Here is a 26,156-nt window from a genome sequence, read left to right as displayed (position 1 = left end):
CTGGGCCAGGAATGACAAACTAGGGAGGAATGGCATTTCACTCATCAGCAAAAAGGAAATTCCAGTGTTGACTTTGATAGGATAATGTGACAAGGCTTTAAGAAGTTTGTGAGGAAAAGACTGTGACCTTTAACTCAATTTTCTGTGATTTTTTAGAATTTTCCTTATATCCATACACCTACAAGAAATACCAGTGAATGCGATAGCAAAATGTGAAAAATAAACTTAGATGATGCCCAGCTATTGGGAAGAATAGCATCTAGGGCCTTAAAGGCTTGTGTTCAAACAAGCAATCATCTAAGTGAGGCATCAATGAAGTTCACATGAAAGAAGCACACCCGCCTGTGTGATCCAAGGATTGTATATAATAAACTCAAATTCAAAGGAGGAAATGACATCAGAGCTTAAATTATAAACTTCTGGTTTCGAGAGGTTGTGAATGATAGTAGAAACCCAAAATTTCTTTTCAGCCTTCACACATGGATTAAGCCTTTGGTGAATTCCCTGTGATCACAGTCAAGGGATGTGAATAGCCTTCTTATCCGTCAGAGAGCATCAAAAGTTGATTGTGGCAGATGTAGTTAAGATGAAATATGGTATCTTATCATTTGATGTCCATTTTGACACTAAAGTTGTTTCCATTTTTAAAATAATAATGATAAAGGGGGAATACATGTGGATTAAGCCTCCAGTGAATCCCATCTGACCATAGACCAGGAATGTAAATAGCCTTGTTATTGTGAAGAGTCCATTGAAAAGGGAATTATTGCAGATACAATTAGGTTAAAATTTTAAACCTTATCATTTGATCTCCCTTTTGACCCATTTCAAATTTATTCTCATTTTTAATATTTATACTTTCTTTTCAAATGAGGTTTTCTATGTTTCAATTTGTCATTGTTGTTCATTGTATCTTTTTCTGTATATGAAATCAGAATAGATAACTAAAACTATAGAGACAGTAACTGGTTTAATGGTTTCCTGGGAATATGGTAGGGGAGGTTGGGAAGAAATAGGGAGCTAATAACAATGAATACAAGAAGGAAGAAAATGTTCTAAAATTGATTGTGGTGATGGTTGTATGACTCTTCTTAACATGGTTGAACTATTGAATTGCATGATATATGAATCAAAAGCCAATAAAATTCTAAAACTAAAAAATATATAAAATAAAAATACATTGGCTATTGCAGGGAAAGAGATACCAGTTAATTAATATGACTTTTATTTAAATGTATCCACCAGTCACAAATGCCAGAGGAAAAAAATTGAAGATTTTTATCAAACTCTGAGACCTGAAATTGATCAAACATACAATTAAAAGCTTTGGGAATTGATTGGCATGCAAAACAATTCAAGGAAAGATTGGAATGCAAAGAAGAAGGATTGGTGGCTGTAAAATATGGCTTTGGAGTTTTAAAGGACTGCTGGAGATTTCGTGATAATATTTTGCCAAGACCAATCATGTATTCATTGCAAATACATTTTTGGGTTCCAAAAAAATAATGGCAGCTACTTAATATCTCATAAAGTAATAAAAAGAAGATTCGATTTACTTCTGTCCTATAGGGCCCCCCAGACAATCAAAATTGAGTTGATGCCAGCGTGCTTGGATTATTTGTTTGGATACACATGAACTTCACTGAATGTAAGACACAAGAATTAAACCAGCTACATCTATGAAAAGAGACAATAGAGAAGTTCAATATCATTAGTTGATTTCAACAATTTTAGGAGGTAGCATTATTAATACCTGATGGCATGGCTTGAAGAAAGAAATTCAAGCTGTACTGAAGGTATTTCCTAAAATCAAGATTTCTTTTATTTAATCATTTTATTGGGGGCTCATACAACTCTTATCACAATCCATACATACATCAATTGTATAAATCACATTTGTATATTCGTTACCCTCATCATTCTCAAAATATTTGCTCTCCATGTCAGCCCCTGACATCAGCTCCTCATTTTTCCCCCTCCCTCCCCGCTACTCCCTCCCTCCTAAAGAACCCTTGATAATTTATAAATTATTATTTTGTCATGTCTTACACTGTCCAACGTCTCCCTTCACCCACTTTTCTGTTATCCATCCCCCAGGGAGGAGGTTATATGTAGATCCCTGCAATCAGTTCCCTTTTTCTATCCCACCCTCCCTCCACCCTCCTGGTATCACTACTCTCACCAATGGTCCTGAAGGGATCATTTGTCCTGGATTCCCTGTGTTTCCAATTCCTATCTGTACCAGTGTACATCTTCTGGTCTAGCCAGATTTGTAAGGTAGAATTGTGATCATGATAGTGGGGTGGGGGGAGGAAGCATTTAGGAACTAGAGGGAAGTTGCATGTTTCATCATTGCTACACTGCACCCTGACTGGCTCATCTCCTCCCTGTGACCCTTCTGTAAGGGGATGTCCAGTTGCCTACAGATGGGCTTTAGGTCCCCACTCCGCACTCCATCTCATTCACAATGATATGATTTTTTGTTCATTGATGCCTGATACTTGATCCCTTCAACACCTCGTGATCACACAGGCTAGTGTGCTTCTTCCATGTGGGCTTTGTTGCTTCTGAACTAGATGACTGCTTGTATACCTTCAAGTCTGTAAGACCGCAGATGCTATATCTTTTGATAGCCGGACTTCATCAGCTTTCTTTACCACATTTGCTTAAGCACTGGCTCTGTCTTCAGCGATTGTGTCAAGAAGGTGAGCATCATGGAATGCCAGTTTAATAGAAGAAAGTATTCTTGAATTGAGGGAGTACTTGAGTGGAGGCCCAATGTCCATCTGCTACCTTAATACTAAACCTATAAATATATGCACATAATTCTATTTCCCCATCCTTATATATATATTTACATATGCACATGCCGTTATTTAGACCTCTATAAATGACCTTTTCTCTTTTTCCTTTTACTTTCCTCTTGTCCCACTATCATGCTCAGCCTTCATTTGGGCTTCAGTAATTCCTCTTGGTTACATTACCCTTGTTCACGCCCTACCAGGCCTCCTACACCCTCCTCACCACTGATTTGGATCACTTGCTGTTCCCTTGTCCCTGGGTTTGTTAACACCACTTCCTTTCCCTCCCCCCACCTCCCCCTCTCCCATGTGCCCCCAGAACTGTCAGTCTCATTGTTTACTCCTCCAGATTGTTCATCCAGCCTATCTTATTTAGATAGACCTGCGGAGATAATAACATGCACAAAAATAAGACAGAGCAAAACCAAGCAACAAAAGAAAACAAAACATCAACAACAAAAAGCCAATGATTAAAAAAAAACACAACACAACAACAACAAAAAAGAAAAGCTTGTATTTAGTTCAAGGACTGGTTGTTGACCTTTACGAGTGTTTTTCGGTCCAATCTGATGGGGTGCCAAGCCCTGGCCACAAAGTCTATTTTTGGTATTCCCTGGGACTTTGTTGCTCTGTTCCCCTTGCTGTTTTGTTGCAGGTCCTCAGTGTTTTGCCTCGGTGTGGTTGGATCAGATCGGGTATAATTCCCACACTGTGTCTCCAGTGTTGTCCCCTGTAGGGCAATGGGTCAGTGAGGGATGTCATGTCGCATAGTGGGGCCAGTCACATGGTCCCCTCTGTGAATTGGCTGCCCTGAGCGGGAATATCATCCTCAAGGCTTGATGGGCCAGGTTGTGCTCCACTCTCTCTTCCTCCCCCTTCATGTGCTCTGATCAGGCACACTCCTTGAGCTGCAACCTCAGTGCTGTCCTCTGAAATAAATTCTTCTGGGATGGAGGGGCAGCTGTCCACATAGTTTGGATTGGGGCTGGCCCCTCAGAACTCTCCACTGGCTCCCTACTCCATCCCGGCATGATGCATTCACATCTTAGCGCACAAGGTTGAAGTCTGGTTCCTCTTTCCCTGTGGAGATATAAACAATACCCTCCCCTTAGGTAGGTTAGTGCCCTGTTCCCCCGCTACCCATTTCTTTTTTCTTTTTTTCCTCCCCCCTCCCACCTTTTTAGTTGACTACCATATGTATCCCTGGACTTGGTCTGGCCCCTACCATGCTACCTGGCCCTCGCCCCAGGAATGTTTGTATACAGTAGCTTTTTCCCTATGCCCCTTTTGCATAAAATCATGATTTCTGAAATTAGTGAAATACCAAATGAGATGTTTAAACAAACAGATGTAATGGTGGAAGACTCACTCATCTATGTCAAGAAATGTGGAAGATCGCTACCTGACCAACCAATTGGAAGAGATCCATCCTTGGTGCCCATTCTAAACAGAGGTGATCCAACAGAATATGAAAATTATTGAACTATATCATTAATAGAATGAACAAGTGAAATTTGCTGAAGATAATTTTTTAAAAATTGCAATAGCATATGAAAAGGGTAATACCAGAAATTCAAGCCAGATTCAGAAGAGGACATATGACAAGGTATATTACCCCAGATATTGGATAGATCTAGGTTAAAATCAGAGAATACCAAAAAAACAATTACCTGCATTTTATTGACTAGATAAAGAGATTTGCCTGTGAGGGTCATATCAAATTATGAGTAACATTGCAAAGAATGGGAATTCCAGAATAATTGAAGGATTATCTCTTGGTCTATGTATTACTCATGAGGATACTTAATTATTCTGGAATAAGATAACAATGGGTTTAAAATTAGAAAAGGTATATGAGGGGATTAACCCCCCAAAAAAAACTCAGACTTTTTTCCAAAATTATGTATTTAATTTTTTTTTACAAAATAACCTTATCATGATCAAAGTACTCTCCATTATACTTAATACATTTGTCAAATCTGCAATTCCATTCTTGGAAACATTTTTCAATTTCATCTGTTTGGATGGTTAACAGCACCTCCCTCATTGTTTTCTTCACCTCTTCTGCGTCATCAAATTGCTATCCTTTCACACTCCTCTTCATTTGCAGAAACAAAAAGAAGTTGCATGGAGTGAGGTCAGGTGAGTCAGGTGTGTGGGGGCAAGAGAGGGATGCAGTTTTTGTCAAAAACTGGTGCACTGAGATGGCTGTGTGAGCAGGTGCATTGTCATGTGGCAAAACCAGTCCCGTGTCTGCTACAAATCAGGGCTTTTTTGTTGTATACTTGTTAAACTATCTTTTCAGAACCTCTAAATAGAAAGCTTAATTAACAATCTTACCTGAAAAATTAACTCCAAATGCACTAACCCCCTCACATCAAAAAAATAAATGAGCATCTTCTTGATCTTTGATTTTACTTGATGAGTTTTTTTGGGATGAGGTGATGAGGGCATCTTCCATTAGCTTGATTGACATTTACTTCTGGGGTTGTAAGAATAACACCTTGTCTCATCACCCAAATGACCTAGGGAAAAAAGTCTGGGTCACTTCAGAATTATTCTTTCAAAGCATGGCATGTTTTCACCCAATGCTCTTTTTCCGGGTCAGTCAGAACCTGAGGCACAAATTTCACAGCAACCCTTATCATTTCCAGATCTTCTGTTAAAACTCACTGAACTGAGCTCCAAGATAGTTCCGATAACTTCACCATGTATTCAATGGTCCTTCATCAGTCTTCAAGCACAAATGCACAATTTTGTCAGACATTTTTATTCATTTGGGAAGTTGACGGACATCCAGAATGAGGTTTGTCATCAGTTGACATTTCACCTTTTTTGAAAGGAGAAAACCACTCATACACTTGACTTTTTCCCATAGCACTGTCCTTATAAGCTGTGTTCAACATCACAACAGTTTCTGTGGTATTTTTCCTGAGTGGGAAACAAAATTTCACAGCTGCACACTGTTTTCTTAAATCGGCCATCACAAAAAATGAAGTTCAGGCAAAACTGCCTTTATGAAAAAATACACTGTGACTAGAGAGAACCTTCCCAGGTAATGCCACTGGATGCACTAACTCAGAGCAAGTTGCTTGATACTTGCCTAGAGGGAAAAAATGCGTACTATGAAAGCTCTGCTGGGAGATTTTTTCATTTTGGTGGGGTACCCCCTTGTATTTCACTATTGTATCGTATCATCATACTTATTTAATCTGTATGCTAAGCAAATAATTTAAGAACTGGACTGCATGAATAAGAACACAGCATCAGGACTTCTAGTAATGAGCGTGCCTTAATCAGATGAGTTACAATGACCCTCTTCAACAGAAATGTGACAAGAATAGATTCCGGGAGCCCTGAATCTCTGAGAAATGAAAAGGTGAGCTGAACACCAACCGAAAAATAATTAAATGGTAGAACCCACACAAAGAGATCAAGAGAAACTGCAAGTTCTAGGCTGACCAACCATAAACTGAGTAATCCCATCCACAGTGTAGAACAATCTCTAGAGCACCTGACCAAAACAGAAATGGGATACCACTTGTTCCACATATAAGCCAGGTGAAAAGAGGAATACCTGGGGTCTAATCTAGTCCATCCCTAGGATGGTGGCATGCCTGCCTCCACATTTCTGGGATGGCAAATTAACTCTGAAAGAGAGGTGGACCTGCCAGGGTGGCTGCATGATACGGTAGGCTAACTAAGTGGAGGATGTATCATAATAGGTTCCCCACAACACCCTGGGACCTGCAGGGGAAACAGGCCCACAAATGTGCACTTAGGTAGGTTTTAGTAAAAGCTGTGATTACCACTTAGTCCTAGTCCTAACACTCAGCTTCAGTGAAGATTCCAACTCTAGGCAGTCGCCTGGGCTAAAAAGGACAGACTGGGATTTGGGTTTTGTTTTAGCTTGGTTTTTTGTTTGTTTGTTTGTTTGTTTTTTGCATTTGTCTTGGTAAACAGTTACCAGTATCAGAGAGGCAGAACCATCCCTAGTGACCGTACACCCTGGCAACCAAAGTCAGACTCAGGAAGGATACTTGAGAAGTTGCCAGCTCTGATTTTGGATTTGGATGATTGTTTTGTTTTTTCCCATTCTTTTGTAAACCACAAGGAAACAGACATAGGAAAATAGGCGTAGAATCAACCCTAACTTCTCATAAACCTCCGTTGACCAGAGAAGTCACCAACTTCCATCCTTGAGCATCTAAGATTGCACTCCTCCTGTGTGCATCCTGGGTGGGCATGCTCTATGACTTAGAAAGAGAAAATAGCTGTTGGTCCCAGCCTGAGTGTTTGTGTGTTGTGCCTGGGTGGGAGGGTAGATGTGATTATTTGATTGGGCTTGTTATTTGTGTGTGTGTTTGCTTTGTTGTTGTTTTTTTACTTTGTTATTATTCCTTTCTTGTTCCACTTCATGGCATCTCCCATGCACACATGGCCCAGTTACCCCTGCTGCTTTAATAGCTGTACCTTATGGTTAAGGGCCAACTCCCACACGATGCTGGATGTGTTAGTCTGGGTAGACTAGAGGAGCAAATCCATGGACACACATATGTGTATAAGAAAGAGGTTTATATACAAGAGCAATTGAACATTGAGAAAACATCCCAGCCCAGTCCAGATCAAGTCCATAAGTCCAATATTAGTCCATATGTCTGATAGCAATCTATAAAGTACTCTTCAGACTCATGAAACACATGCAATGATGCTTAATGTGGAAGATCAAGGTCAGTGGGTAGAAAGTCTTTGGATCCAGTGTCATTGGAAACATCTCAGTGCTGGCAGGGCTCTCTGCATCAGGGTGGGTCCATGAGTCTTGAGAGAAGTGTCTCCCGCCTCCAAGGAGGAAGTACCAGATTTCCCAGAATTCTCAGGAGAAGGCCATGCCCACAAAAAAGTCTCAATGGCTATCTCTAGATTGACAGCCTAGACTCCATCCCTACACTCTTAATCCTTAAATTGACACCAGATTAGGTGACTACCACACTGGATAATTAAGAAAGAAGATCAACAAAGAATTGAAACATTTAAATTATGGTTTGGCAAAGAATATTGGCTATAGCATGAATTGTCAGAAGGACAAACAAATCTGACATGAAGTACAGCCAGAATGCTCTATAGAGAACATTTCACATACTTTGAACATGCTCTGAGAATAGGTACATTATGCTTAGTAAAGTAGACACTCAGCAAAAAGAGGAAGACAATGAGCTAGATCAGAGTGACTGCAACAATGGGCTCAAACACAGCAACTGTGGTGAGGACGGTGCAGGACTGAGCAGTGTTTCATTCTGTTGTGCGTAGGCTCTCTATGAGGCAGAACAAGCTCACCAGCACCTAATAGCAACAATAATAAGACTTACCTCACACTATTATCAGATTGGTATGTGTGAACATATGTTACCAAACCAGGTCTTGCTCAATGAGGCTGAGAAATGAGACTGGCTGCACGTGAAAGTGGAAACCGTTCCTTTGGTTGATCAAACAAGGAATAAGCCTGGACTAGAGATATCAAGGCAAGCTCCCCCAAAAAAGATGGACTTGCAGTGTTGTGCATTTGTATCAGTAAGTAAATATGTAACACATTTCCAAGGAATGGTCATGAATAAGCTTGAGGGCAGGGTTATGATTCTTGACCAGAAAATGACTTGTAGGGTCTCTCACTTTCCCATGTTGTCTAAGTTTTCTAGTGTCATCTTTCCGGGACTTCTATCTACTGGACCACGGTACTTTTGCTCTGGGGTCACCTGTAGGTTGTGACTGCCCTTTCTGTGCATGTTTGACAAGCCAGATCGGGTTATAACCCTGAGGGGGGGATAGTTCACTAGGAGGAAATGGCTCAAAAGACACAGATTATCTGAAATGAAAAAAAAAAGCAAAACAGGTTAATTATGGCCAATATATGAGGTCTGTACATGTTTCATCATCTTGTGACAACATCTCTTATCTGCCAAGTGTAGGTTCATGGAGCAAGCTTGAAATTTACAGGCTAAACAGGTTGGGGAGTAGTCTCACCTATTAGCCTCATATTTAAAACACATGAAAAAACTGCCTGACACAGAGTATGGGGCTATGTAAAGTCAGCTCTTGTCTTTTACATTCTGGGTGTATTAGTCTGGGTACTTTGGATAAGACAGGGTTTTTTCCCCTACCTTTGAAAGTTTGTAAGCCAACTGCTTCATGCCTTTATCTCCCCCAATTTTAGTTATCCAATTTATATACTGCCCACTTATATCAACCCAGTTCTCTGAGAAGACAATCAAGTTTTTCGACACAAAGTCTATGTTGGACTTGTGGGCTTGGGCAGCATTGGGTTGGGGTGTTTTCGTGATGCACATTTTCTTTGCATAAAACTCTCTTATCTATGAGTTGCTGTGGATTTGTTTCTCCAAAGTACCCAGACTAATACACTGGGGTTAGTTAACTTTAGTGAACTTTAGGCAAAATGTGAGGGAGTATAGAAATAGTGTTGTGTAGCTCCCAAACTTCTCCTTGGTTTCTGGACTCAGTAAGGCTGGTATCTGTCAGATAAATTTAGTACATTACTCTAAATCCCTTTAAGAAAAAGCATTAAAAAGCATGCTCATGGCAACACCCATCTGCCTAATGTTGGTGGATGGCTTTGATAAACTTTCTATCCCTGCACAGTTGGAAGCATTGTGTTGACTTATAATTTTATACTGTAACACAGGCAGTAAATATATATATATGCTCAAATAGGGAACATTTCAACTGTTCTCAGTCTTTTAAAAGCCCACCTGCTGTGTAAGTAGCCTATTTATAAATGACTAGCACCTCCTAGCGGCTACTATTGTAGTGTAAATTACTAAGAAGGCTAGTACTTGGCCCTTCTCCCATGTAATTTATAGTAGAAACCACTACTCAGTAAAATGGTTATCGGAGCACCATTAGATTAGGATGACAAGACAGCAGGCTGAAAAAGAGGTGGCAATGTAACCAAAGAAGATCTCCAATAATCTGCCAAATAACTTTGATTTCTCAGCCCAAAGGATAATGCCAGGAAATTGGGTATAGAATTAACCCAGCACCCAAGCAATTCAGAGCTTTGTAACCAGCCATGAACTGGACTATTCATATTACAAACCTTGGCTGCTTTTCTTTACAAATTCTTACTGGCAATCAAGTGTCTGCGGTCACCCAAAGACAGAGACAGTTAATTCAAGAACCCCTAAATTGTCTCTGCAAACACTAGACAAAAGTAAACACTGGGTTTTGCTACCTCCAAATTGCTTCAAAGATCCAGTGAAACTCAAGCAACTTCTATACCTTAAACTATATGACAAACAGCAATGATCCCAGGATACAATTGATACTGTAAATAATGTGACAGAAAAGGTAGGTTTTGCAATGATCCAATGATCATAGAAAATTATCTGTAAATATATTTCTCTAGGAGCCATAGACAACCATCCTGTAAAGCCTCATGCCTCCTTGTTTATCTAAATTGGAGGATTCTTCCTGCCTGGCCTTACCAAACCGCTACCCACTGAGGCCTCTGAAAGGGATAAGCTTCATGCCTGACCTTCCTAACTACCTTCTTGAGTTAGAAGATTCCTACTGATGGAGCTTAAAAATAATTTTTTTTACTGCAAGGGAAGAGCGTGTTACATTTTGGATTTTTAACAAACTAAATGCTATATTATATTTCTAGTATTTAATTAACAGCAGGCTTACTCATTCATCTTCTCTATCAAAATGAAATCTGAAATTGTATTCCACGTCATTATTTGCAATGGCATTAATGGCCACATATTATTTTATCATTATTTTGTCAATCTGATACATTTCTCACTTGGGGTTACTACTGAAGTAAAGGGTTTCTGCCTGCCACACCTGGCACATTCATAATCTTCACCATTGCTTTAAAAAAAATTGTTTTATGCAATTAAGTTGATCTCTTAATGGCTCTACAGCAGCGGTTCTCAACCTGTGAGTCGTGACCCCTTTGGGAGTAGAATGACCCTTTCACAGGGGTTGCCCAATTCATAACAGTAGCAAAATTACAGTTATGAAGTAGCAACGAAAATAATTTTATGGTTGGGGGGTGGTCACCAACACATGAGGAACTGGATGAAAGGGTCATGGCATTAGGAAGGTTGAGAAGCACTGCTCTCCAGGACAGAGCAGCATTACCCCTTCCAGAACATTACTTACTGAGACTGAGCAAGTTGATGTTCTGCCTCTTCTTTCATTGCTTCTACTGAAACTAAATGTCCTCTTTGCCATCTCTTTAATGTCACACTTCTTAAGTGTCCTGTTGTTGAGTTCACTATTTAAACTGCCACAAGCATAGTGCTGTAGTCCTGTTTCATGTCTCTAAGAGCAAGAAGGCAGTGATGTGCCTTATACAAAAAACTCTTGTGTGAGATGAGCTTTGTTGAGGCATGAGCTCTAGTGCTGTTGGCCATTTATTCAGTATTAATGAGTCAGTGGTACATATTAAATAAGGCGTCTTTAAAGAATGACACACATAAAAAGTTTACATAGTACTAAATTCCTGAAAATGTTACGACTAGAGGCGCACAGGAAGCTTACCCTGTAATTCCTATAGGAGAAATGGAACTGTTTGAAAATTCAGTGCTTTTGTGACCTTATAGATCATAACTACAGTAAATAATTAAATCAACTGTAATTTTTCTTCATTTCTAACCTTTCTCCTTCCTCTTTTCCTTTTTCTTTCCCTCATCTTGTTTACTTTTCCTTCCCTTCTCTTCTCTATCCTCTCTTCTCTTTCCTTCCACTTTTCTCAATAGCCATAGAAGGGTAACCAGAAGAGGACAGATTCGCCAGATCCATGATGCTGTCAACTTTATCCAGTTCATTATCTTGGATCTTACCACTCCCAGAGCAGAGTTCTCAAAACTCCTACAGCACAGTTTGATGTGTTCAGTGGAGGAGAAGGAAGAATAGAACAGACTTGTACCACATGTTTGAAACATAGAGTATTCTTAGAATTCTTACCATAGGTGGTAGTTTGATATGTTATTGTTGTTGGTGGCCCTCAAATTGATTCTAAATTATCGTGACCCCATTTACAACAAAAAATAACACTGTCTGGTCATATGTCACCCTCAAAATCATTGCTGTGTTTGAGCCTATTGTAGCCACTGAGTCAATTCATCTTGTTAAAGGTCTATTTCATAGGGACTGTTTTCTCCTGATAACATATCCAAAATACAGTAGACATAGTTTTGCTATCTCGCTTCTAAGGAGCCTAGCAGCTGGACTTTCTCCAAGACAGATTGTTTGTTCTTCTAGAAGTCCATGGCATTTTTAATATTTTTTGCTAATACCATAATTCAAATGCACCAGTTTTTCCCAGTCTTCCTATTTCACTGTCCAATTTTCACATGCATATGAGGCAATTGAAGAAAATCAGGCACATTTTAGTCCTCAAAGTAATACCTTTCCTTCTTAATCTTTTTAAGAGGTCTTGTGTAACATGTTGACTAATGCAATCATTTGCCAATACATCCTTTGATATCTTGACCCAAATTTTTGATTGCTGCTTCCGTAGACATTAGTTTAATTAAGTAATTGACAATTGCAATATTTTGTCTGTGTGTCATGATGGTGTCTGTTGGTCCAATTGTGAGGCTTTGGTTTTCTTTTAATTGAGTTGTAGTGTGTACTGGAAGCAGCAGTCTAGTCTTCATCAGAAAGTGATTCAACTTCTTGCTTTCAGCTAGCAAGTTTTGTCATCCTCATAGAACAGGTTGTTAATGAGGCTTCCTCCAAACCTGATGCCACGTGCTTACTCATATTGCCCAACTTTCTAGATAATTGTTCAGTGCACAGTTTTAGTAAGTGAAGGGATTCAAACTGACACACTTCTCATGACACACTTTTAAACCATATTATGCTTTAAATCTTTGTTCTGCTCAAACAACTGCCCCTTGGTCTATATACAGGTTGTGCATGAGCACAGTTAAGTATCCTAGAATTTAACATTTTCATAATATTACTCATAGTTTGTTATGATCCATAGAATCCAATGTCTTTGCATAGTCAAGAAAACACAAATAAAAATCTTATTGGTATTACCTGCTTTCAGCCAAGATTCATTTGACATATGCAATGATATGCCTCACTCCACATCCACTTCTGAATATCTGGAAGTACCCTGTCTATGAACTACTACAACTATTTTTGAATTATCTTCAGCAAAATTTAACTTGTATGAGCTATTTTTTTATTGTGGGCTCATACAACTCTTCTCACAATCCATACATACATCCATTGTGCCAAGCACATTTGTACATTCATTGCCCTCATCATTCTCAAAATATTTGCTTTCTAATTAAGCCCTTGGTATGAGCTCCTCATTTTTCCCCTCCCCACTCCCCCTTCCCTCATGAACCCTTGATAATTTACAAATTATTATTATTTAGTCATATCTTACACTGTCCGACATCACCACCCACCCACCCACCTTCCCGCCGTCCGACCCCCAGGGAGGAGGCCACATGGAGATCCTTATAATCAGCTCTCTCTCTCCACCTCACCCTCCGGCATCGCCACTTTCACCACAATTCCTGAAGGGATTATCCTTTCTGGGTTCCCTGTGTTTCCAGTTCCTATCTGTACCAGTGTATGTCCTCTGGTCTAGCTAGATTTGTAAGGTAGCATTGGGATCATGGTCGTGGAGGGGAGGAAGCATTTAAGAATTACAGGAAAGTTGTATGTTTCATCGTTGCTACACTGCACCGTGGCTGGCTCATCTCCTCCCCGCTACTCTTCTGTAAGGGGATGTCCAGTTGCCTACAGATGGGCTTTTGGTCCCCAATCTGTATCCCCTTCATTTACAATGATAAGATTTTTTGTTCTGTGATGCCTGGTACCTGATTCCATCGACACCTTGTGGTCACACAGGCTGGTGTGCTTCTTCCATGTGGGCTTTATTGCTTCTCAGCTACATGGCTACTTATTACCTTCAAGCCTTTAAGACCTCAAACACTATATCTTGTGATAGCTGGGCACCATATGTTTTCTTCACCACACTTACTTATGCACACATTTGTCTTCAGCGATCGTGTCGGGAAGGTGTGCATCATGGAATGCCATTTAATAGAACAAAATGTTCTTGCATTGAGGAAGTACTTGAGTGGAGGCCCAATGTCCATCTGCTACCTTAATTCTAAATTATAAATATATGCACATATATCTATTTCCCTATCCATATATATATATATATATATATATGTATATTTATTTATTTATATATGTGTATGCCAGTATTTAGACCTCTAAAAATGTTCTTTGCCTCATAGTTCTTTGCTCTATTTCCTTTTACTTTCCTCTTGTTCCACTATGATATTGTTTAATAATTTCTGAATCCTGTTGAATCACCTTTCTTTGGAGAGGGCAAAATTAGGGAGTCTTTCCATCAGTTGCCAGGTAGCTGGCCTCCAAAATTCTTGGCATAGATGAGTGCACGCTTTCAATGCTTCCATCAGTTTTTTGAAACATTCCGATTGGTATACTGTCAATTCCTGGACCCTTGTTTTTACCAGCAACTTAAGTTCAGCTTGGACTTCTTCCTTCAATAACATCACTTCTTGGTCATGTGCTGCTATTATTTTAAAATAGTTGTATTTAGGTCAGTTCTTTTTGGCACTATGGTATTCCCTTCATCTTCTTTTGATGCTTCCTGCATCATTCCATATTTTGCCCATAAAATCCTTCAATACTGCAATTCAAGGCTTGAATTTTTTTCAGGTTGACTTCTACTGTGCTTATTTTTTCCTTTTGGTTTTTAACTCCAGGTCTTTGCCATTTTATTATAATGCTTTGCTTTTTCTATGCAAGTTGCCTTTTGAAAATTTTCGTTCAACTCTTTCACTTCCCCAAAAGTGAACAGGTTTCAGCAAATTTTCAAAACTAAGAACAGACTAGAAAGAAGGAATAGGCTGTCCACCTCAGAGGAATTACCCACAGAAAACCTTATGGATGGGAACAGAACATTGTCAGGTAAGGAACACCTCATGAACAGCAGCAGACCATTGTCAGAGATTGAGCCAGATGATGAGCCCTTCAGTCAGAAGGGACTCAAAAATACAAATAATGAAGTGGATAGAGTAGAGCCTTTTGGAGAAAGCATTTGAACCATTTACTTTCTAGTGGAACAAAACTCAAAATAAGAAACAGCTGCAAACATCTATTAATGACTGAAACATAGAACTTACGAAGTATGAATCTAAGAAAATTAGAAGTGTCAAAAATGAAATGGAATGCACAAATATCTATATCCTAGACATTAGTGAGCTGAAATAGACTAGTTTAGGCAATTTTGAATCAAGAAGTCATATAGTTTATTATGCCAAGAATGACAGACTCAAGAGGAATGGTATTATATTCATCAAAAAAAAATTTTTTTTTCAAGAGCTACTTGTGATAGGAAAATATCTAAGGGTATACAAGGAAACTGAGTCAATGCAATTATTATTCAAATTTATGCACATCCCCTAAACTAGTGATGAAGAAGTTAAAGAATTCTACCAACATCTTCATTATGAAATTAATCCACATGCAATCAAGATGCATTAATATTTACTGGTGTTTGGAATTCAAAAGTTGGAAACAAAGGAGGAGAAACAATAGATGGAAAATGTAGCCCTAGCGATAGAAATGAAGCTGACAAGACCAATAGCTTATTCAGAGCAAATATCCATTTTCTTCTTTTTCTATGTCATCTCACATCTTTTTAATTATTATTTGATCATAAATTTATTGCTTTTTATATATACTTTTTAAATCATTTTATTAGGGGCTCATACAACTCTGATCACAATCCATACATACATCAATACTGTGTAAAGCGAATTTGTACATTCATCGCCCTCATCATTCTCAAAACATTTGCTCTCCACCTAAGCCCCTGGCATCAGCTCCTCATTTTTCCCCTCTCTCTCCACTCCCCCCCCCCTCATGAACCCTTGATAATTTAAATTATTATTTTGTCATAGCTTGCACTGTTCGCCATCTCCCTTCACCCACTTTTCTTCTTTAACCACACAAAAGGCAACAATACATGTGGACTTCTCCTGATGGAACACATAGAAATCAAGTTGACTACATCTCTGGAAAGAGACAATGAGAAACTCAATATTAACAGATAAAATGAGGGCAAGGGCTGACTGTAGAACAGACCATCATGTGCTCATATGAAAAGTTCAGGTTGAAGCTGAAGAATATTCAAACAAGTCTATGATAGTCAAAGTACAAGTTTGAGTCTATCCCACCTGGACTTCGAAAACAGATTTGACACGTTGAACACTAATGACAGAAGACCTGATGGCATCAAGACATCAAATGACATCAAAAACATCATACATGGAGAAAGCAGTTATTAAAAAGAAAGGAAAGAAACAAAAGGTCAAAGTGATGTCAGAAGGGGTTCTGAAACTTGCTCCTAATCTTAAAGAAATGATGAAGTCAAAGAGCTGAATAGGAAATTTCAAAGGGCAGCTCTAGAAGACAAAGTCAAATATAATGAAATGCCAAAGACATAGCATTAGAGAACCAAAAAGGAAGAACATGCTCTGAAACGGAAAGAACTGAAGAAAAATTCCAAGCCTTGAGTTGCAAGATGGGAAGATTCTGTGGACAAAAATATTTCATGATGCAGGAAGCATCAAAAGAAGATGGAAAGAATAGAGTCGCTGGACCAAAAAGAACTGGTCTACATTAAACCATTTCAAGAGGTAGCATACGATCAAGACCTAATAGTAGTGAAGGAAGAAGTCTAAGCTGCAATGAAGGAAACTAGAAAGCTGATGGAGCCCAGCTATCAAAAGATACAGCGTCTGGAATCTTAAAGGTTTGAAGGTAAACAAGTGGCCATCTAGCTCAGAAGCAACAAAGCCCACATGGAGGAGGCACACCAGCCTGTGTGATCACGAGGTGTCGAAGGGATCAGGTATAAGGCATCATCAGGACAAAAAATCTTATCATTGTGAATGAGGCAGGGAGTGAGGAGTGGAGACCCAAAGCCCATTTGTAGGCCACTGGACGTCCACTTACAGAAGGGTCTCGGGGAGGAGACAAGCCAGTCAGGGTGCGATGTAGCAATGATGAAACATACAACTTTCCTCTAGTTCCTAAATGCTTCCCCCTCACCCCCCTAACTATCATGATCCCAATTCTACCTTACAAATCTGGCTAGACCAGAGGATGTACACTGGTACAAATAGGAACTGGAAACACAGGGAATCCAGGGCAGATGATCCCTTCAGGACCAGTGGTGTGAGTGGTGATACTGGGAGGGTGAAGGGAGGTTGGGTTGGAAAGGGGGAACCGATTACAAGGATCTACGTATAACCTTCTCCCTGGGGGATGGACAACAGAAGAGTGGGTGAAGGGAGACATCGGACAATGTAAGACATGACAAAATAATACTAATTTATAAATTATCAAGGGTTCATAAGGGAGGGAAGATCGGGGAAGGAAGGGAAAAATGAGGAGCTGATGTCAGGGGCTTAGGTGGAGAGCAAATGTTTTGAGAATGATGAGGGCGATGAATGTACAAATGTGCTTTACACATTTGGATTGTGTAATTGTATGGATTTTGTATGGATTGTGATAACTGTATGGATTTTGATAAGAGTTGTATGAGCCCCTAATAAAATGATTTTTTTAAAAAGGAAACTAGCAAATACAAGTCTCCAGGAATTAATAGAATACCAACTGAATTGTTTCAAGATGATGAAACACTGGAAGTACTCACTCATCTATACCAAGAAAATTGGCAACTGACTGAAAGAGATCCGTATTTGTACTGATTCTAAAAATAGATGACTCCCATTCATGTGAGAATTTTAGAACAGTATCTATTATTACATGCAAGCAAAATACTCTTGAAGGTCATTTAACAATGACTGAAGCAGTCAGTAAGAAGGAGCTGCCAGAAATCAAGGGCAGATTCAGAAAAGGACATAGAATAAGAGATACCATTGCTGATGCCAGTGGATCTTGGATGAAAACAGAGAACAGCAGAAAGACATTTACTTGTGTTTTATTGACTATGCATAGGCAGTGGGCTGTGTGGACCATAACAAACTATGGGAAGCCTTCAGAAGAACGGGAATCTCAGAACACTGTTTGACTCGTGGGGAACTGAACCAGGATTAAGAAGCAGTTGTGCAAACAAAATAAGGAAATACTGCATGGTTTAAAAAGTGCATCAGGATTGTATCCTCTCATCATACTTAATCTATATGTTAAGCAAATAACCAGAGAAGCTGGAATATATGATCAGGATTGGAGGAAGATTTATTAACTTGAGATACGCAGTTGACATAGTCTTGCTTGCTATAAGTAAAGAGGACTTGAAGAACTGGCTGATGAAGACCAAGGATTGCAGCTTTCAATGTGGATTGCAGTTCAATGTACAGGAAACAAAAATCCTCACAACTGGACCAAAAGGGAACATCATGATAAAGGGAGAAAAGATGGAAGTTGTTAATGATTTTGTCTTGCTTGGGTCCACAATCAATGCTCATTGAAGTATGAGTCAAGAGATCAAATCATGCATTTCATTGCTTCCATCTACCACACAAGTCCTCTTTAGAGCATTGAAAAGCAAGGATGTTACTTTGAAGACTGAGGTGCACCTGACGCAAGCCATGGTCATTTCAATGACCTCATATGCATGTTAAAGTGGGACATTGAATAAGGGAAACGGAAGAAGAATCGATGCATTGGAATTATGGTGCTGGCAAAGAATATTGAAAGTACCGTAGACTGCCAAAAGAACAAGCAAATCTGTTTTGGAAGAAGTACAGCCAGAATGTTCCTTAGAAGTAAGTATGGTGACATTTCATCTCATATACTTTGCATATGCTACCTAAAGAGACCAGTCACTGGAAAAGGACATCATGGTTGGTAAAGTAGAGGGGCAGCAAAAAGGGAAGACCCCCAGAAAGACGGATTGGGTCAGTGGCTGCAGCAGGAGGCTCAACCATAAAAACATAAGGATGAGGCGGGACCAGAGGTGTTTTGTTCCATAGGGTCACTACGGCTGAAACAGACTTGACAGCCCCCAACAAAACCAGCCTCCTCTGTCCACTGCTTATAATGGAATCCTAATAGTATTAATTAATGTAGAAGTGACGATCTGACTTTAAATCCTCTTATATTTTATGGTCATATGTGTGAAATGTAAAACTAGAGGGTCAAAATAACATGTCTACTGTCTGGGAAAAAATGGCCTTGATTAATCTCCTATGGTGTGTTTTTAAAGTATTTGCCATGCTTTTTATATATATAAATTGAGGGACTTAAACCTGGTTTTTTCATTGTTCTAGGGCAATGCAATCGGTCTTCACGGGCTTGGTCTTCTTTACTTTTATGGAAAAGGAGTCCCTGTGGTGAGATAAAAACATGCATTACTTTTTCAACATGTTTCCATTCATTAATTTAAAGGAATTCATCTCTATTATCTGGCTTCCCAGACTATTATCATAGAGAACAAAATAAGCACTTGAATTATTTACCAAGTATATGAAAAATAGAATTAACATGAAAATAGCAATCCTAATCATATATTAGAATCATCAGTTATAAGTAACCATCCTATAGATCATCAAACTCCTGGGGAATTTTTGTAATAGAGAAATTTTTCTTCTCATTTTAACTTCTGTCCTTTGAATGGCATGCCCCAATATCTAACATAATCTATTGTCCATGAAAGACATAATTTATAGTGAAAATAAGATAATTTCTTCCTAAGAGGATTTTAATAAGGATGGAATATAATATGTAATATTTCAGCTACCATTTTTGTCCTAAAATACATAAGACACTAACTTTATTCTTCAAAAATAGTTTGAAAGCAATTGTCACCATGCCATTAAGCATATGCCTTTGAGTAATAAAGTGTAATTATCTTGCAGAATTATGCTGAAGCACTTAAATACTTTCAGAAAGCTGCAGAGAAAGGATGGCCCAATGCACAGTTTCAGTTAGGTTTCATGTACTACTGTAAGTGCTACAAATATGGCTACTTTGTTTAGAATGACAAATACATTTTTAAGTATGCTATTTTTATAACAAAAATGAAATGGCTGGTATGAGTGGTTTAGATAGACTGTTCAGGCAGCACTTTGAGGGAGAAATTTCAAGACTGAAATTTCTTGAGAATTTGTTGGTAGAGGCGGCAAGAGGCATATCATCAGAAAATTCACTTTTGAAAAGATCGACTTTGAAGTGCCTTTGTGAATACCTATGCACATACCTATCCAGAAGAAACATGACCTTCAGAAGAAGTCAGACAAAGAAGAGACTTGGGAGGCATTGACATACAGGTGTTAGTTCAAGCATGCAAAGGGAAGAGAGAGTATAAGAGGTAGGAGTAGCCAGCCAAAGTCTGAGAGCTGGTGAACTTTGGTGCTGTGTTGAAAGATGGGCAGCGGAGAAACAGCAAGAAATCTGAAAAGACAGGGTCAGAGGAACTTCGGGGTGGGGAGGGGCAAAAGTGGGAGTCAGGAGAAGGAATGTACTTAAGAAACCAAATAGAACATTCAAGGAAAAAAATGAACAAGCATCTATGTGCAATGCAGTAAGAACCCAGGTTAAGAATAAAGAAAGGCTTTGACAATGTGGAGGCTCTTGATGAGAAATTTTGACTGGTGGGGATGGAAGCCATATGACAACAGGTTTGGTTGTGAATGGAATATGAGGAAGAACAGATGAGTGAAAAGATTCTTGCAAGAAGTGTGCCTTGTAAGACGAAACTGGAATGACAGCTAAGGTGGAACAAAACACAAGAAAGAATTGTTGGGTTTTTTAATCAATTTATTGGGACCTCATACAACTCATCACAATCCATACATCCATCCATGTGTAAAGCACATTTGTACATTAGTTACCCTCATCATTCTCAAAACATTTCCTCTCCACTTAAGCCTCTGGCATCAGCTCCTCATCCCCACCCCCATATTTTGGTAGAGAAAATAAAATTAGCTAATGGAGGTGGGTAATGAATAAATGGGTGAGATGGGATAATCGGTGAGAAGAGATTATGGAAAATGTTGGGGTAGTAATAGGGTTTGATTGGATCTAAATTGGTAGTGGGCCTCATTAGCCTTAACAGAGAGGAAGGATTTTTCAGCTGTTAACCCTGGAGGGATAGAGGAAAGGGTAGCACATATGTCAATATGGAGGGTCAAGGACATGCACTATCATTGTTTACTGATAATGAGCACTTCTTTTTCCACATAAGTGATTCTAGAGCAGCTTGACTTTTAATTGGTTTTTCTTGTCCTGTTGAAATATATATGTGTATATGTGTATATATATATATATATATATCCATAGATTATAATGAGAAAAATGAACAGAGTAAAGTATGGCTCAAAATCATTTTAATTTTCAGCTGGCTCTGGAGTGTGGAGGGATTATAAACTTGCCTTCAAATACTTTTACTTGGCATCTCACAGTGGGCAACCCCTTGCCATTTACTACCTGGCTGAGATGTATGCGACAGGGACGGGAGTGGTGAGATCCTGCAGAACGGCGGTGGAGGTGAGTAACAGCGCCCTTTGGCAATCCTTTTCACTTATCATGCCGAGGAAGTGGTGACACCCTTAACTTGCTGGCGGCTTTGATTTTTATAAATATTACCTCTTTGTCTCCAGTTGACAAATATGAATACTGACATTTGCCAGCGGTGGCTCAGTCTGGCAAAGAGAGAAAAAGAAATGACCCCTCCTCTCTGTCACATTTGGCTTTTCATTGGGTTAGAGATAATCTCAAAGTTCAGTTAAGGAGCTCCACTTCTGCCTTCAATCAGATCTCTAGGGAAATTTAGAACTTCTAGTGCAGTTGGAAGTTGCTACTTAGGAAATGAAAGCCTTGATTTCACCTAGAAAATGTAGCCCATTTCTATCCAGAAAGCAAGGTCCTTACATTTTGATGATGTGGACTCTTTCAGCGGAGTGAAAGACTTCTAACAAAGATGTACTTAGGACCTTATTACCTTTCACTGATTTATCGAACACTTCCCCTGCACCAGTATGAATACCTACAAATTGCAATCTGGCCCCTCTGAAACTCATTTCAAGAGCTGCCAGCTAATAATCTATCTTTAGATTTGCTTCTTTGCCAACTTCCTAATGAATTATGTATGGCTATCTTCCTTTGGTTACATAAGAGCTATTTAGCTCAGTTGACGTGTGTCCCCCCAGAGCTCTGCACACCTCTCTCATGGTTATATCACCTCTACCCTCAGGCACTGTCTTCCCTCCAGTCTCTCCTTCCCACATCAGCTGTGGCCTATAGCTTGCCCTCACAGAGCAACAATACTGAAAGAGTCCCTTAAAAATAAACAAAACAAAAAATCCATCATCTTTGTCCAATAGTCCTCGAGTCAGGAAAGTTTTTTACAGAAGTGTGAAATAAACCAGAGGAAGTTTCAGATTAAGGCCAAAAGGAAAAGAAAAACATTACACGTATATTCTTTGTTCCTATGAAATATATTAACTCTCATCCCAGGTAATCTGCAAATGCCATGCTTTTGACCTTCAATCCTTGCCTGATCAGCTAGCATGAACAAAAGAGTGGCTTCTTTTATCATTTGCCTGAGATGAAATACATTGTCTAACTATTCTGTTTGGTTTCTCTTCTCATGTTCAGCTTTATAAAGGTGTCTGTGAACTAGGCCACTGGGCTGAGAAATTCCTGACAGCATACTTTGCCTATAAAGACGGTGATGTAGATTCTTCTCTTGTTCAGTATGCACTGCTTGCAGAAATGGGGTATGAAGTGGCCCAAAGCAATTCAGCATTCATTTTGGAATCTAGTAAGATAAGTTAAAATTCTCTGCAATTCCTGATTTATACACATGCCTACCGGACCTCACAACAGGGGGATTTTAAGTCTTACTAATGGAATGGTTTTGCTGGTTTTGTTTTTTAGAAAAGGCTAAAATTCTTGCGAAGGAGAAGATGTATCCAATGGCACTTCTCCTATGGAATCGAGCTGCCATTCAAGGTACAGAGCCTACATAGTATCAGTAGACTTCTGGTTCCAGTCTAATGGGCTTCAGCTGCCCTCTTGAGCACATAGAAAGGTAGAGAACATCCAGTCGATGGCCTTTCCAAGCCCCGATAGTCAGTGTTGGGTTATCCTGCAGGTCATGTCTAGTAGTTTATACTCTTCATTGTTCTGGAGCGTTCTGATTTAGCAAACCACAGATATTTTTCTGTGGCTCATTCTCCATGGTACCGAAATAGTCATTGAAACTTTGACAAATGTATATATACAACCAGTTTTCTGAGTTTGTTGTGTTCTTTACTGAATGAATCATAGATGTGACTTACGTCATGAGCTTATATGCAAAATCACTTAAGTATCTGACTCATTTGATTTCTATTTTAATTGATGATTAAAATATGATTGCCACAAATGTTATATCTCTATAACCATGATCCTCTCTTTTTTCCTGGAGCCCCATGTCCTACTTATCAGGATCTCATATAATAAGGAATGTAAGAAGGCATTGGTGGGAAAAGAATTAGCAGGTGGCATTTATATCACCATCCTCCTCTTTCTTTTCCTTGTTATATTACCAAAATGTAAGAAATACAAAAAGCTGTGATTATTGGCATTTGGATTGTGAAAAATTATCTTGCATTAAGAGGGTACATTTACTTCCAAGTGCTGTGTTCTTGTTGTTAGATGCCCTTGAGTCAGTTCTAACTCACGTACAACCTTGTCCTGTGCCATCCTCACAACTGTTGTTAAACTTCAACCCATGCTGTCAATACGGCTCCTCAGGAGTCTGCCCTTCTTGTGCTGCTCTTCTGTTTCACCAAGCATTATGGAGCCTTGCTTGTGTAGTGGGCTACACATTGGGCTGCTCAACATGAGGCCAGCAGTTCAAAATCACCAGCTACTCCAAGAGAGAAAGATGAAGCTTTATATCCTGTGAAGAGTTACTGTCTAATGGGAGTATACCATGAAGGGAAGGGGAAGGTGGGGGGGAAAGGGGGAGAAAAGAGAAATGATCACAAGGAGCTATGTATAACCCCAGGGGGATGGACAACAGAAACATGGGTTATTGGAGACAGCGGACAGTATACGATATGAAAACAATAAAAATTTATAATTTATCACGAGTTCATGAGGGTGGTAGGGGAAGAGGAAGGAGGGTCAAAAAGAGATGCCAATACCAAGAGCTCAAGTAGAGAGAAAAAGTTTTGAAAATGATGATGACAACATATGTATAATTGTGCTTGATAGAATTGATGTATGGACTGTTATAAGAGCTTTAAGAGCCCCAAATTAAATGACTTATTTTGAAATTTTAAAAAAGATTTACTGTCTTGGAAACCCACAGTAGCGGTTTTACTCTGTCCTATAAGATCACTATGAGTTGAAATAGACCCGATGGATATTTTCCAGAGAATGGTCTCTCCTGGTGACATGTGCAAAGTATGTCATGAGATGAAATCTTATCATGTTTACTTCTAAGATGCATTCTGGCTGTACTTCCAATACAGATCTGTTTGGGATTTTTGGCAGTCCATGATACTTCCAATATTCTTCACTAGCACCATAATTCAAATGCATCGATTCTTCTTAGATCTTTCTTATTCAATGACCAATTTTCACATGCATATGAGGCAATGGAAATTACCATGGCTTGGGTCAGGCACACCTTAGTACTCAAAGTAACATCTTTCCTCTTCAACACTTACAGAGATCTTGTGCATCACCTGATCTCCTGACTGCTGTTTCTGATTGTGTGAGCACTGGTTGTGCGTCCAAGCATGATAAAATCTTTGACAACTTCAGTTTTTCTCCTTTTGAAACAATGTCACCTATTGGACCAGTTGTGAGGATTTTTGTTTTTCTGTACCCTGAGTTGCAATTCATAGTGAGGGCTGAAATCCTTGATCATCATCAGCAAGTGCTTCAAGTCCTCCTCAGTTTCGGCATGCAGGGTTGTGTCATCTGCATGTTGTCAATAGGCCTGCCTCCAAGCCTGATGCCACATTCTTCTTTATATAGTCCAACTCGTAAGAGTATTTCCTCAGCATACCTCAGAGTTAGTAATCGAGTATACAAATCTGACATGCACCTTTACTGATTTTTAACCAGGCAGTAGTCCTTTGCACCATTGCCTCTTGATCCATGCACAGGTCCTACATGAGAACAATGAGGTGTTTTAGAATTCCAGGTCTTTTCAAGGCTACCCATGCTTATGATCCACATTGTCTAATGCCTTTGCATAATCGGTAAAGCACAAGTAAATATTTTTCTGATATTCTCTGCTTTGAGCCAAGATCCAGCTGATGGCAGCAATGAGAGTCTTTGTTCTTTCTGAATCCAGCCTGGACCTCTGGCAGTTTTCTGTCAACGTACTGTTACAACTGTTGTTGAATGATCTTCCCAATATGATTGCTGAAGACAAAGCAGGTGCATAAACAAATGTGGTAAAGAAAGCTGATGGTGCCCGCCTATCAAAAGATAAAGCATCTGGGGTCTTAAAGGCTTGAAGGTAAATAAGCAGCCATCTAGCTCTGAAGAAACAAAGCCCACATGGAAGAAGCACACCAGCTCATGTGACCAAGAGGTGTCGAAGGGATTAGGTATCAGGGTATCAGGCATCAAAGAACAAAAAATCTTATCATTGTAAATGAGGGAGTGCAGATTGGGGACCCAAAGCCCATCTGTAGGTAATGGGACATCCCCTTACAGAAGGGTCATGGGGAGGAGATGAGCCAGTTAGGGTGCAGTGTAGCAATGCTGAAACATACAACTTTCCTCTTATTCTTAAATGCTCCCTCCCCCCCTCCCCACCCCATGATCATGATCCCAATTCTACTTTAAAAACCTGGCTAGACCAGAAGGTAAACACTGGTACAGATAGAAACTGAAAACACAGGGAATCCAGGACAGATGATCCCTTCAGGACCAGTGGCGAGAGTGGCAATACTGGAGGGTGGAGGGAAGGTGGGGGAGAAAGGGGGAACCAATTATAAGGATCTACATATAACCTCCTCCCTGGGGGATGGACAACAGAAAAGTGGATGAAGGGAGGGAGACGTTGGATAGTGTAAGACATGACAAAATAATAATAATGTATAAATTATCAAGAGTTCATGAGAGAGGGAGGGAGAGGAGAAAATGAGGAGCTGATACCAAGGACTTAAGTAGAAAGTAAATGTTTTGCGAATGATGAGGGCAACAAATGTACAAGTGTGCTTGACATACAATGGATGTATGTACAGATTTTGATCAGAGTTGTATGAGCCCCCAATAAATTTTTTTTAATTACTTGAATGTGATGTTAATGATATTGTTCACTAATTTGAGTATTCTATGGGG

The 26,156-nt window shown here is 39.4% G+C and overlaps 1 protein-coding gene across 1 annotated transcript in view; it reads left to right on the top strand.

The window, feature by feature from the left end:
• The window catches only part of SEL1L2 (SEL1L2 adaptor subunit of ERAD E3 ligase), a 151,745-nt gene that overhangs the window by 106,076 nt on the left and 19,513 nt on the right, over positions 1–26,156 (top strand). Inside the window, exons 12-16 of the mRNA XM_045295171.1 lie at positions 19,130–19,192; positions 19,718–19,805; positions 21,199–21,347; positions 22,458–22,623; positions 22,740–22,814. Coding sequence (XP_045151106.1) covers positions 19,130–19,192; positions 19,718–19,805; positions 21,199–21,347; positions 22,458–22,623; positions 22,740–22,814 — 541 coding nt within the window. The remainder of the gene's footprint in view (positions 1–19,129; positions 19,193–19,717; positions 19,806–21,198; positions 21,348–22,457; positions 22,624–22,739; positions 22,815–26,156) is intronic.

This window comes from Echinops telfairi, unplaced genomic scaffold (genome assembly GCF_000313985.2).
Source record: "Echinops telfairi isolate 266 unplaced genomic scaffold, ASM31398v2 ScPeMD7_5592;HRSCAF=6446, whole genome shotgun sequence".
NCBI classification, from domain to species: Eukaryota; Metazoa; Chordata; class Mammalia; order Afrosoricida; family Tenrecidae; genus Echinops; species Echinops telfairi.
Note: the sequence above shows the minus strand (reverse complement) of the source record. Positions and strands in the feature narration are given on the sequence as shown.